We start from the raw sequence: 13,891 nt of genomic DNA, 5'->3' as shown, positions 1-13,891 counted from the left end.
TCCATATTATTATTAGTATTATTATTATTTCTGTAATCTTGGTACATTGCAGATTTTGCTGACCTCTGTTAAGGTTTTCATCTTTTGGTTTAGTGGTTTTAAATTTTAATTTTTTTTTTTTTAATTATTTTTAGAAAACAACCGAAAAAGAACTAAAACTCAATTCAGAAATTTCGCATTGTAAAAGCTCCCTTGACGCGAAATGCTTTTAGGACCGTTTAAAGTTTGCTAATTTTTTTTGGGAAGGGGGGGGGGAAGGAAAATAGATGCTGTTAAAGGCCTCGTGTCAGGTGGTACTAGACGCGCCTGCGTGGTGCGGCTGTACTTAAAACTCTGGCGCTCGCGGTAGAGAACCGACGTCGCTTTGGGTGGGAGCAGCCCTTGGGACGCAAAAGGCAGCCGCGGAAACCCCCGCGGTTGTGCCTTTGGAAGGCGCGGGCGGCGTTGGAGGACTCACGGGGTAGATGGTGAGCGTCGCTTTGTGTTGCGCAGCCGCTGCGGTGTCCCGTAGGTGCGTAGTTTAAATCCATCGTGTGCGTCTCGCTGACGGAGTGTAACATGCGCGTGGCGCCGTGTGGCGAGGCCGCGTTAAATCAAGCCTTAACAAAATGATAAATTTGTCAGGTTTTTTTTTGTTTTTTTTTTTCCCCTCAGAGGATGCAAAAATACTGTTCCATGAGAGTAGCTGAACTTGGTAGAAAAGGAAGTTTTCTTTCTCACCTGTGAAACAAAGGGAAACTTAATTACACGATGTCTATACTGTGACTGACCTCGTTCCCCGGCGCAACGCGGCGCCCGGGCCTTTCGCTGGCCGCTCGCCCCGACCCGGCTTTCCCAAATCTCAGCTTTTTCTTTGTGGTGGTGGTTGAACGTATTCTCCTCCCTCCCCCCTGCTCGGGAACCTCTGCCTGAAGGATTTAACACTTAAATCGACATCAAAAAGCAAAAAAAAAAAAAGAAAAAAAAGCTGTTCTTGAGTTCTGTGCTTGCTTCAGGTAGTGCCGTCCTTTGCCATCCTTTTCCACTTCTCCCGACTGACGTTTAATCCTTAAAACATTTTAAATAGAGGCAAATAAAATGTTGGGGACTTGCTTTTTTTTTTTTTTTTTTTAAAATGATTGCTGTTGTATTTCTTCTCGATTTGGATCTACCTCATGCCAACAGTTGGGTGCTATTGACTCGAGCTGTCGACGAGATTGGCAAAAAGCGACCAAACTGCGCTGTCGAGGAGTGACCTCGCGGGAGGCGGCGCTCTGCGAACCGAACCCTCCGCCTTTGGTGTTCAGAGACAACAATATCGGGGTGGAGTTTTATCCTTTGTGCCTTTGGGTGGTGGGGGGGTTTTTCTTGTTTTTCTTTTTCTTCCCCCCCTCCCCCAGTGCGTAACAATGGAATGCTCTTAAGTAAAAACAGCAAATGAATTTTAGCCACAAAGTAAAAAAAAAAAAAAAAAAAAAAAAAGTCACAAGACGTAGTTTTAGCAGATTTTAAAACTATTTTTCAGTGTATCAAGTCATAAAACGTACAGTATCGCAGCGGAACTAGGCAAAGAGGAAGACCCAGGACAGAATTTTTTTTTTTTTTGGAAATATATAATCCTGACCCCAGATACGCACGTCTCTGTGTGTGTCGCGCTACGCATGCGTAGACACACACCTCTAGTATGCAATTTTGGGGGTGTGTATATATATATAGATATATATATTAAAAAGAATGAAGGGATCCATGTGTGAGGGTGAGGGAATACGTCGTCATTGACTCTTCCACTGTTTTGTACGTAACAGTTTACAACTGCCTGTAAGTTTTTTCTACTCTGTGAACCTTTTTTACTTAAAAATAATTCCTTTGGGGAAACTTTTCAGTTGTGATATGCTATCATTTTTTGAAGTTAAAAAAAAAAACACAACAAACCAACCAAAAAAAAAATCGACTTTTTACCAGTACCTAATACAGAGGGGGGGAAATCTTTTTTTTTTTTTTTCTGTAAAATTGTATTTAGTTTAAATATTAAAGAAAAAAAAATAATCTATATACGGGATTGTAAAAGTGCTGACATTCCATCGTGACAGGACGTCAAAGCTGTTTCCGAAGGCTTTCTGCTGCAGAGAGACTCGAACGGAAGGAAAACGCCTCTGTTAAATGTTTTTTATAAAAAAACCGCTCCATCAGGTCTATACTGAAGCTCTATTTTCTAAAGCCTAATCATCCTTTAATATGCTGCGTATAAATTATCAGCATGGTTGCACTTTCTCGGTAATAAGGTAATAAGGTATGCCCTGCAATTGGCTCCCGATAAGGACTTTAGTTTTTTAACAAAACAACTAGTAGTTTGGGCAGAAGGTAATATTTATATAGGTACCTCAAGAAGAAAAAAAAAAAAAGGCAAAAAAAAAAAAAAAAAGCCTGAATATGCTGCATTTTGTTCCTTTAACATTTTTTCATGTAGCATTTGTTTGCTTTCATTATTATTTTTTTTTTTTTTTTCAAAAGTAGAATTACCAGCTACCTGTTTTGCTTCGGGGGGGACGCTGGTAGCATCTTAGCCCGTCGTTTGTCTCTCGCTCTCGTAGGATGTAGTATCCGTCCTTGGTTTCGCGCCGTCGTTCGGGGTGGGATTTGCCCGGCATCGTGTACGTGAGGAGGTGGGGGGGGGACACACCGTGAGGAAAATACGCTTTACGTCGACTTCAGGAAAAGGATACTATATTTCTAAAACAGACAATACATGTTCCTTATTCTTCACTATTATGGGTTTTTTTCCGCTCCCGCTGCTTTCTTGACTTTTTTCTCAAATACGAGTGCGGGGGGGGGGTGGGGGGGTGGGCAGCTTATTAACAGAGGGGAAAAAAAAAAAACCAAAGCGACCAAAGTTGCCGTGTTGGTCAATGTTTTTTGGGGGGTGATGGAGAAGCGGCGGGAGGGGACGTGGGCTCTGCGCCCAGTCGCCCCGACGCCGGCTCCGGGAAGAGCCGGAGCAGGATCCCTCCTGCTCTGGCCGCTCGCTCGGGGAGGTGTATCCTCTACTTCTTCCTTTCTGAGTCCATAAAAAAAAAAAAATCAAAAAATATATAAAAATCTAAAAAAAAAATGTGCAGAGATGGGGAATTTTTGTTGAGAACTGTTGAAGGAAGCTTCAAAGGCTGTGAAATTGAGCATTTATTGTCATGTTTTTAAGCTTAGGTGGGTCCTTTTCCAAGTTTGTTTTACAGCTTGTAAGGTAAAATAGTTTGCACTACTTTTGCAATAAACTCATGAAAAACCTAACAGTTTCTGTTTTGGTTTCTTACTGTACATATACAACTAATACTAAAGATTTTAGCATAGTGTTTTTCACCTCAAAACGTAAGACTCGTAACAAGCTCCGAATGCTGTAATTCCTGACAAAATAATGATGTGAATGATATTTTATAAAGTTATTTTGTATGGTGTCGATTTTGTTTTGCCTCATAGTATGTCAATAAAATAAAATTCCTCATCTTTACAAGTGTGGCTTTGACGTCTTTTTCTCTTTTAATTCTGCCAATTTCTGCTGTTCCTTGTGCATTGTTAAGACTTTTTTTTTCTTTTTTTTTTTTCTTTTTTTTTTTTTTTGCCATGAGCACCCAGCGGGATGGATTCCAGCCCCCGGGTACGACACAAATAGCAGTTAATTTGCAGCATCGCTGCTGGGTTTTTCTTGCTGCCAAAGGTCAGAATCGAATCGAGAATTATGGATTGCTCCAGAAAGAGTTGTTAGAAGTCCCAGGGGCAGATCGGAGATCAGACCGCAGCAGAGATCCTTACGCTAAACCAAATTTTGCTCTGTGAAATCGTTAATCCGAATTTAAATGTGCTGGTCTGGCGGCTTTTGCTGTGATGGAAGAGAATGATCTCTGTTGCCCAAGAGACGAAAAGGTCTCCTGGTCCCATCACATCCACTGTGTTACATCACCAGGTGCTTCCGTGGGCACCTGCCCGCTCTGGGCCCAGATTTCCAGGGGCAACATGTGCTGCTTTTAACCGTCTTACACTTCTAATCGTGAAATTATTCGTGGAAGGTCAGTATGTTGGAAACCACTTGCCTGAAATCCTGCCTTCTGTTGCTTTGAGTGAATACGCAGGTGGTTGGACTCCGTGATCTTAAGGGTCCCTTCCAACCTCGACGATTCTATGAAATACCTACAGCAGACAATTTTTCAATAAAACCAAAGTCAGCACTTGTTGTTTGCTATGAAGCATCAAGTGAAGGGGATATCAAGATTCGCAAGTACGCCGAGGAGCTCCTGGTGGGAGCCCAACCCTGCAGCCCCGCATTAGTTTTACTCAATAACATGGAATAAAGTCACAGCCGTCTCTGCCGTTTCAGGCAGAGCTTTGTTGTTTTGGTTTTTTTTTTCCTTGTTTTTGAAATACTACGTTGAGTTGGGCGCGGTTTTGCTCCGTGTCAAGCTCTTGGGGGCAAACAAATACCACGCACTGGTTTTGATGGCAACGAGCTTTGGCAGATGCGAGGCCTCGGAGATGGCTGTGGCGAATTTTGGCAGCTCCGCAGTCCCCATGGAGGACTCCAGCTGAATGAATCCCGGAGGGTGTTCGAGTTGTTGCGGCCTCACTAATTGACAGAACATGTTGAGCATCCCCCAGGAAACTTCTAAGAGGGATGAAATATGGTAATTTATACTTAGTAACCAACGTTCTTTTGTCATTTTTGCAAGCTTGGGAAGCTTCATCTGCTTTGAGCAGCCTTGACGGGGGGGGGAAGGATCTCGCAAGCTGGTATTTTGGGGGGGGGTGGGGAGGGGGGAATAGAAATATGGATGTAATAATAGATTAGATGGAAAGCGTCCCCTGGCCTGTGTTCCACTGTCTAAAATCCCTGAACACCTTAAACAGGCCAAGATCCGCAACTGCGAACTTTGAAAAATACAGAAAGAAAAAGCAATGTGTGGCGTGAGCGAAGCTGCCGCTTTCCAGCACGGCGCCCCGTGTCCCACGCCTGTACCTTTGTCCAGATTTAGCCATTTATAGTGAGGTTTCCCGTGCGAGGGGTGGATAGATAAGGATTTGAGGGCAGCTTTCCAGTACCCGAAGAAAGGTTGTCCTTTGTCATGGACCTTCCTGTTCCTGCTTTGGGCGTAGGAAGAGGCTGTGTCAGCCCAGGCCGTGGTGGTTGGCTGGAGGGAAAAAGGTCCTTCAAAGTCATGGCAAAGCAGAGGGGTTGCTGAGGCCCAAGCTGTGCTTGAGACCAGCGGTGGTGGAGACCTCGGTGCTGGTGGGGAAGAAGACCCTGAGCTGTAAAAGGAGAGGTGCGAGACAAGCGCTTTTTCTTGTTTTCCCAGTTGTTTCAGCTGTTGTTTAGTGGATGGCAAGCAAACGATCCAGTTCCAGAGTCAGACACAGCACAAGAAGGACATGGACCTGGTGGAGTGAGTCCAGACGAGGCCATGAAGATGCTCCGAGGGCTGGAGCCCCTCTGCTGTGAGGACAGGCTGAGAGAGTTGGGGTTGTTCAGCCTGGAGAAGAGAAGGCTCTGGGGAGACCTTAGAGCCCCTTCCAGTACCTAAAGGAAAGATGGGGAGGGACTTTTACAAGGGCATGTGGTGGTAGGACAAGGGTTAATGGCTTCAAACTGGAAGAGGGGAGATTTAGATTAGATATTGGGAAGAAATTCTTGACTGTGAGGGTGGTGAGACACTGGAACAGGTTGCCCAGAGAAGCTGTGGCTGCCCCATCCCTGGAGGTGTTCAAGGCCAGGCTGGATGGGGCTTGGAGCAGCCTGGTCTGGTGGGTGGTGTCCCTGCCCCAGGACATAGGGGTTGGAACTGGGTGATCTCTAAGATGGAACTAGATGATCTTCCAACCCAAACCATTCTACGATTAGTTGTACTTTATGCCAAGGAGCAGCGTGCAGAGAGTTTCCTGCTTACCCTCACTGCTAGAACAAGCCAGACCAGCTCGCTTGGTATTTGCCCCGTTGGAAGGTGGGAAGCAGAAGAGCGTAGAGGGGTCCCACCTGCAGGGAGGAGAGGACAAGGACCAAAACTGACCAAGAGTATTCCATCCCATCTGCCCCATGCTCAGTATAAAAGCTGAGGAGGGATCAAAGGGGTCAGACTCTTTTCTTCAACAGCTGGCATCCGAGGAGGACTCGCTCTGTTCCTCTGCCTTTGATCCCGATCCGTACACTCCTGAATCCAGCTCTGGAATCCAGTTCCCATCTGTCATTGGGTCCAGTCTGGGACTTTCCCAGTGCCTGCAGGTGATGGAATCATCATCCTGGGAGCTCAATACGGTTTTGTATCTATTGGATGTAACTTATTATTTACTTTTTATTATTTTATTGATATTTTCATTAGTTTCGTTTCTTCCAAACTCATCTCCGTGGCCAGTCCGGCCCAGCCCAGATGTCAGAGAGACTGAGCTACAGGACAACGGAGTGTTGCCTTCTGCTGGTGTGGGCTACTGGTGACCAGGGACACCTCTGCCAGCTGTGAACATGGCCCCGGTACGTGGCTGACAGTCAAGAACTGCGGTGGCCTTTTACCACGGCAGCAGGTTTTCCCCCTTCAGGTGACCCGCAGAGGACTGGCCGTGATCTGTCACGTCCCAGTAAGAGCATTTTGTCTTCAGTCCCAGGATACCAGTGCTCCCAGTCAGCACAGGCACACGGGGACTGGATCACAGTGGCAGTTTTTGTCCTGGACACGTCGGCTGGTCACACTGAGCCACTCTCCTCCCCAGGCTGAGGAGGTCCCAGTGTGTAGAGCAGTGACTGATGAACATCTCGGGAGATTTTTTTATTTTATTTTTTCCTTCTTTTAGGGTGTCTAAAAGCAGAGTTTCTCTGTTACCTACCAAACGTCAGTGGGAACAATCCGTCGCCAGCCCGAGTGGCAGCTGAACCAAAGTGCTAAAAATCCAGGAATGATCACCCCCTGGAGATTCCGAATGGTGGGAGATACTGGTGGCTCTTTTGGCACCTTTCATCAATTTTGTCCTTCATAACCTACACCTGGCTTCAGGACTGACCTGAAAAAAACCCCAAACCAACCCTTTCCAGAGGATTCCGCATACTGGACACTTGGGTTGGCCACCCAAACAGAACTGGTGGTGGAAAACGCCAGGTCTAAAACGAAGCGGAACTGTGATTTCTATAAATATGAGCACCCTAAAACTTAGCAGCCCTGATGTCTTTCCCTCAAAATACACGTGCCCGGCCCAAAGACCTCTTTGCCGGGGCTGTTTGAGGTCGTTGCAATCCTGGGTTGCCACCTACGTGACGTAACTGCGGGGCGGGTATCGCTTGGCCTCAGCCATCGTACCAGTGAGCTGACCCATGGAGACGCCAGCTCTGGGACCAGGCTGGTCCTCTGTGACTCTCCAACACAGCTAGAACGGTGGCCAGTGGTTTATGGGCCCCCAAAACGATGTATCTCGTTGCCCTCTCCCCTGTTTACACCACAGAACTACCATGCAATTTTGTGCTAGGGTACAAATAGCCTTATTTTTTCCCCAAAAGCTGGCGAGTGCTCGACCCACCACGAGTTGAGCAATGCCGCAGAATTCACATACTCTACTGCAGGCACCCCCTCACCCGCCCCCAAAAGAGAGCATTCAGCCCTGTTTCCCACAGATCCCCATGCACTTCTAATAATATTTTTAAAAAAAAAAAGCAAACCAACCCTTTTCAACAATAGTATAGCTCTGCATACCCACTTGGGAATTTCTCGAGGGAATAAAGCATCGCTCGGCACTTGCTGCAGCGTTCCTGATACAATACCATTTTGATTTATGGTAACTTTGGGAAAATTTTTTATGGTGCAACATACTTTGGTCTTTTAAAATAAGAGCGTTTCTCACGTGGCTCAGTAGCTTTACACCTCCGCCAGTCTCTGATCTTACCTGCCTAACCCGAATTCTTACATTGTTGGATCAAAACGTGGGGTGCAGGAGGTGATGGAGTTGCTGGAGCCTTGTGTTTCAGTAGCAGCTTATTGTATTTGTGTCTTCAACCTAAGAGAAGCTGTCTTCCGGGCTTCCAGAAGCCCAGAATTATCCTGTCTGGGAAGACAGAGTTTCCTGGTAACTCTTCACCGTGCCAGCCAAATTCGGGTGCTGCTCGAGACATCTCCCTTCCTGACTGATTTAGGGCAGGTTTCTGCCCAGCTTTTCGGAGCAGGAGGTTTTGTTCCGTAGGAATGTTCCCGTTACTTGAGGTGTTCTTCACATCTGGAGAGAGATCTCGGGCACTTCTCTCTCTCTCGTGACCCTGACCCTGTGCCAGCGTTGGTTGTGTACCAGCTGGTTAACACAGGTAACACTCCCCCGGCAGATGAGATCCAGTTAGTATTACTGACCTCTCAACGCAACACTTTTAGCCCTTTGTCCCGCCTTCCTTCCTGGAAAGATGAACAGTGAGCAGCACGCTGGGCTTGCGCGCTCATCACGTACGTGCCCAAAGCTGGAAAGAACTACAAAAAGCCTCTGCATCAATTGTCACTTTTCATACAAAACATTTATTTTAAAAAGTTGCATATAAAGTTCTACACAGGAGGGTTACTATAGTAAAAAAAAAAACCCAAAAAACACAAACCCCAACAAACAAACCCCGAAACAAAAACAAATGAAAAATCCAGCTCTGTCACTCACATGGTAAAAGAGTCGCTCATTCTCAACAATTCACGTCTAATAGACTTCACTGTGCATTTTGGTGGAACAGCATGGACACCCTGCAGAAGCAGAGCTCATTAGAGTACAAGGTTCTAGATGTACATATTTACACGGTTATCTAACGCGCGTGCTTTTCACCACCACAGCCGCAGGACCACACTCGCTCTTGGAATGGATCTCATCCTCTACCCTGTCTCTGTGCCCACGTGGCTGTTTAGGCTGCATGACAGAAGCAGCTGTTTTTATAAAGACTTTTTTTTTTTGGTTAATGATCTTGGTCCGCTGGTGATGCCCTGGCACCGTTCCAGAGAAGCGAAGGGAGGGTTTGATCGGTTACTGGCGGCCCCCTCCCCGCCAAGGAGGAGAAGGCTGAGGACAGCAGACACTGTGTAAAACACCTCCCCTCACCTCATCTTCCGCTCCGAGGAGAAACGCAAACTGGGGAAGGACTCCCTTCTAAGTCAGAGGGCGAAAGAGATTTTGGACTGAAAGCTGCCCCAAAGAAATTTTAAATTTGGATAATGATTGTCTGAAGAAGTCATTTTAAATCATCGGAGCAAGTTCTGCTCTTGGATTTACATGAGGCTCTTCTCACCCCGCCATGTTTCTGAGGGAAGAATTCCACTCTTCACCAAGTATAAAGTTCAATTTCTAAACTTCTTAAACAAAGCAAAAGCAGATGGCTCAGTATATAAATATATCCAGCATCTGGATTCTCAGTCACAAAAATAACATCCTTTATACAACAAAAAAATGGGTCAACTATGAAGCAATTCTCCATTGATCTTAAGATCCAACATCTTCACCAACAGTTACATCTTCATCCTCTTCCTCCTCATCCTCTTCATCACCTTCCCCCACTTCTCCATCTCGCTTCTCCTTTTCAAGCATTTTGAGGTATTTGCTAGCTAGGATCTTCTTTGGTAAGATATCTGGAAGGTAGAATTGTTTCTTTTATAGTTAGTTTGAATACTGACATTGCCTCATTAATACTATTGCATCCATACCGCTAATGAAATGAAGTAAAAAGGAGGCTTTGTTAAAAACATTATTATTTAAGTGAATAACCATGTAAGTTAGCCTGACCTTTACAGCTGTAAGAATAAAAGGGAACTACACCCTTATGGTACAAGTAACCAGAGATAAGGAATATATTTCACAACTGATTACTGGCAACCGTCTTTACTATCTGCTCATGTACATTATTTATTTGATGGACCTGAGAAAAAGCAGAACTGGGCGCTCTGAAAGTACGTCCACGGGGAACCCAGAGAAAGACTGGGCAGGGAATATCTTATTCTCGACCTATATCCTATGCCAACACCTTTTCTGAGCTAAGTGTTACGACAAAAATCCAAGTACCAGTAAAAACTCCGCGCGCATGCACACGTGCGTGTAAATATATATACATAAAAGGAGAGGAGAGCCATACGATGAATCGCTTTGAGAAACAAGACTTACAGATTTAAATGTGTAATTTTGGGGCCACATAACTGCTCACATAAAGATGTGCAGCGATCTTGTTTTACAGGCTGAAAGCTTTCAGATGGAGTTGCTGGAATTTAAGAAATGCTTGAGGCAATATGCTGAGAAGTAATTAGCCTTGTATAATTTTGAAGCACCAGAAAAATCCCCATTCACAAAGAAGTGTTTTCAGTGATGGAGTTTATGAGTTCCAGTTGAATGTTATACAGCAGATTAACGACCAGGAGAGCTGCGTCCTTACAAAACAATTCAACAAGAGCAAGATTTCATTTTCCAAATTACATACTGGATTTACCATCATGCTATAGATACCTGCAAGGAACTGAAAGGTCTCACACTCTTCTGCAGTGTGAGACAGGTCACTGTAAGTCAGAGCGTTCTTCTCCTTGCCTCTGCCATGTTTGTAGGAGTATGTAGCCAAATACTGAACAAAAAGCTCCTACAAAATTAAAACAAAAGTGAATAGTCAAACGATGAATTCACACATATAGTTGGCAGCAGTTTTCTTTAATCCCTGTTTAAAGACACAAACACTACATTTAAGTGTACACATACTGGACACTTTGTGGAGAGACCCTCTTATTTCAGAGGAGCTTAAGTTCAGCACACAAGTTGCATCTCCTTGGAGCACTGACTGCAGGTTTGGGTTCTGGTACATCACTTAATTTGTGCCGTTCTTCAACCCTTTCCGCAGGCCAGCAAATAACACTTGGGATCAGAAAGCAGCAGGGTATCATTTCCACACAGGCTAATTTATACTAATTGGCAGTGGTGGAAATAAGCTCCTGCGTTGCTCACAGACCCTGGGAGCTCAGCTGGACAGAAAGATGCCCAAATCCTCAGCAAGCTTGCCAACAACACCAAGCTGTGTGGCATGGCTGACACGCTGGAGGGAAGAGATGCCATCCAGAGGGACCTGGACAGGTTTGAGAGGTGGGCCTGTGCAAACCTCATGAAGTTCAAGGCCAAGTGCAATGTCCTGCATGTGGGTCGGGGCAATCCCAGGCACAAATACAGGCTGGGCGGAGAATGAATTGAGAGCAGCCCTGAGGAGACGGACTTGGGGGTGTTGGTGGATGACAAGCTCAATGTGAGCCAGCAATGTGCGCTCGCAGCCCAGAAAGCCAACTCTATCCTGGGCTGCATCAAAAGCAGCGTGGCCAGCAGGGCGAGGGGGGGGAATCTGCCTCTCTGCTCTGCTCTGGTGGGACCCCCCTGCAGTGCTGCCTCCAGCTCTGGGGCCTCCAACATCAGAAGGACGTGGATCTGTTGGAGTGGGTCCAGAGGAGGCCACGAAGATGATCCAACGGCTGGAGCCCCTCTGCTGTGAGGACAGACTGAGAGAGTTGGGGCTGTTCAGCCTGGAGAAGGCTCTGGGGAGACCTTAGAGCCCCTTCCAGTACCTAAAGGGGGCTACAGGAGAGACAGGGAAGGACTCTTTGTCAGGGAGTTTAGTGATAGGACGTGGGATAACGATTTTAAACTGAAAGAGGGGAGATTTAGATTGGGTATTAGGAAGAAATTCTTTGCTGTGAGGGTGGTGAGACACTGGCCCAGGCTGCCCAGAGAAGCTGTGGCTGCCCCATCCCTGGAGGTGTTCAAGGCCAGGCTGGATGGGGCTTGGAGCAGCCTGGTCTGGTGGGAGGTGTCCCTGCCCAGGGCAGGGGGTGGCACTGGGTGGGCTTTAAGGTCCCTTCTAACTGAAACCATTCTATGGTTCCACGCAACCCCCTTTTGCCCAGCGGGAAAGCGAAGCCTGACGCTGCACGGCTGCCGGTGCCGGGCCCCGGCAGGAGGGGAAGAGCCGCTGGCTGGGGACGAGCCCGGCGCTGACACCGGGCGTCCCGGCGGCGGTGCCGGGAGGGAGGTGCGGGCCCGGCCCGGAGGCAGCGGCCCCTCGGGGAGGCGCAGGCCCAGCCCGGCGGGGAAGAAGCGGGGCCGGCCGAGCGGGAGGGGAAGGGGGAGGCGATACCGTGGCTTTGGCGGTGAGGAAGAGCGCGTCCTGGTTGATGCTGGAGACCTCCGGCGAGCTCTTCATGATCACGCGGATCCGCGACAGGGGCAGCGACACCAGCCGGTTCTCCCCGCCGCTCAACCTCGCCGCCATCTTTCACCCCCCCTCACCCCGGCACCGGCTCCGGCTCTTCTTCCCCAACCCGGCGAGAAATGGGCGGCAGCGGCGCGGCCCGCCGGGAGATGTAGTCCCCGGCCGCCATGGGGAGCCGGCGGGACTACAGCTCCCATGAAGCCGGGCGGAGGGACGACTACAAGCCCCAGGGCGCTCCTCGCCCCGCTCCCGCCCGCGGGGCGACGGCGCTTCCTAAGATGGAGGCGGGCGCCCTGAGGCGCCGGAGGTGGTTGGCTGCTGGTCCCTCGGGGTGGCGGAGTCTACCCTCTCCTTCCTTCCCCTCCCGCCATGGCCGCGTTCCCGCAGGGCCGTGAAGGGCCTGAGGGCTCCCCTGGCTCGGCCCCCCCCGCCTGGGCCTCAGCCGCGGCGTCTGGGGAACTTGTTTTTAATGGGAAATAGGCGCATCCTGTACACAGCCCAATTACAGGCCAGTGGCTGCAAAATTGTTAACTCGGACTGTAATTGCAGGCTGCTAAATACCTCTTCTGCTGCTGTAGTACACTAAAAGGGAATGCTGTCTGGTAATCCTGACGGTCATCAAACTGGAAGAGGGGAGATTTAGATTAGATATCACAGAATCACAGAATGGTTTCAGTTGGAAGGGACATTAAAGATCACCCAGTGCCACCCCCTGCCCTGGGCAGGGACACCTCCCACCAGACCAGGCTGCTCCAAGCCCCATCCAGCCTGGCCTTGAACACCTCCAGGGATGGGGCAGCCACAGCTTCTCTGGGCAACCTGGGCCAGTGTCTCACCACCCTCACAGTCAAGAATTTCTTCCTAATGTCGAATCTAAATCTCCCCTCTTTCAGTTTAAACCTGTTACCCTCATCCCATTGCTCCACTCCCTGACAAAGTGTCCCACCCCATCTTTCCTGTAGCCCCTTTAGGTACTGGAAGGCTGCTATAAGGTCTCCTCAGAGCCTTCTCTTTTCCAGGCTGAACAACCCCAACTCCCTCAGCCTGTCCTCACAGCAGAGGTGCTCCAGCCCTCAGAGCATCTTCATGGCCTCCTCTGGACCTGCTCCAACAGGTCCACGTCCTTTTTATGTTGAGGGCCCTACAGCTGGGTGCTGTACTCCAGGTGGGGTCTCACCAGAGCAGAGTAGAGGGTCAGAATCCCCTCCCTCAACCTGCTGGCCACAGGAAGAAATTCTCCATTCTGAGGGCAGTGAGGCCCTGGCCCAGGTTGCCCAGAGAAGCTGTGGCTGCCCCATCCCTGGAGGTGTTCAAGGCCAGGCTGGATGGGGCTTTGAGCAGCCTGGTCTGGTGGGAGGTGTCCCTGCCCAGGGCAGGGGGGTTGGAACTGGGTGTTCTTGAAGGTCCCTTCCAACACAAACCATTCTATGATTCTGTGTTGGGGTGTGGAGGGCACATGTAAACCATTAAGTGATTATGGGGCTGCGTCTTTATTATTAACACATTCCATGTATACAGAGGGTATTTAACCTGTGTGTCTACTGTGTAGGTAGGTTGTAACACGCTGATGGATGGTGTGTGTCAGCCCAGGGCTGCCGAAGACACCGGGGATTTTGCTGCTGCTGCTGTTGGCTCCAGAAGTTGGTCTGTGCCTCTTTGAGTGAGAGCTCCTGTACTCCACCGAGACTGATGCAGCACTTCCAAAAATGA

General features: G+C 48.3%; 2 protein-coding genes across 10 annotated transcripts in view; one reads left to right on the top strand and one right to left on the bottom strand.

Moving 5' to 3' along the window:
- AGO2 (argonaute RISC catalytic component 2) overlaps positions 1 to 6,936 on the top strand; it is a 67,642-nt gene extending 60,706 nt beyond the window's left edge. For 6 of the 9 annotated variants that reach the window (XR_012585812.1, XR_012585814.1, XR_012585813.1 and 3 more), the window contains 3 exons: positions 3,600 to 4,649; positions 5,319 to 6,484; positions 6,802 to 6,936. The gene's annotated coding sequence lies outside the window, so the exon portion shown is untranslated. The remainder of the gene's footprint in view (positions 1 to 3,599; positions 4,650 to 5,318; positions 6,485 to 6,801) is intronic. The other 3 variants (XR_012585810.1, XR_012585809.1, XR_012585808.1) reach the window with 3 other exon arrangements.
- A 1,536-nt stretch (positions 6,937 to 8,472) lies between these two features.
- On the bottom strand, positions 8,473 to 12,467 carry CHRAC1 (chromatin accessibility complex subunit 1). Its single transcript, XM_074577909.1, has 3 exons — positions 12,107 to 12,467; positions 10,447 to 10,573; positions 8,473 to 9,581 (listed from the first exon to the last, which is right to left on the bottom strand). The coding sequence occupies exons 1-3, from the start codon at positions 12,239 to 12,241 to the stop codon at positions 9,436 to 9,438; spliced, it is 408 nt and encodes a 135-aa protein (XP_074434010.1). The 5' UTR covers positions 12,242 to 12,467; the 3' UTR covers positions 8,473 to 9,435.
- Positions 12,468 to 13,891: the final 1,424 nt, after the last annotated feature.

This window comes from Larus michahellis, chromosome 2 (genome assembly GCF_964199755.1).
Source record: "Larus michahellis chromosome 2, bLarMic1.1, whole genome shotgun sequence".
Lineage (NCBI taxonomy): Eukaryota > Metazoa > Chordata > Aves > Charadriiformes > Laridae > Larus > Larus michahellis.
This window is presented reverse-complemented; position numbering and strand designations above follow the sequence as displayed.

What these genes read in the sequence shown, in the direction of transcription:
- CHRAC1 (XM_074577909.1), bottom strand. Translation starts at nt 12,241, where the DNA reads ATGGCGGCGAGGTTGAGCGGCGGGGAGAACCGGCTGGTGTCGCTGCCC. An exon ending in TCCTCACCGCCAAAGCCACG is followed by an intron (nt 10,574 to 12,106) that starts GTATCGCCTCCC and finishes TTAATTTTGTAG; the next exon opens with GAGCTTTTTGTTCAGTATTT. An exon ending in GACCTTTCAGTTCCTTGCAG is followed by an intron (nt 9,582 to 10,446) that starts GTATCTATAGCA and finishes TCTACCTTCCAG; the next exon opens with ATATCTTACCAAAGAAGATC.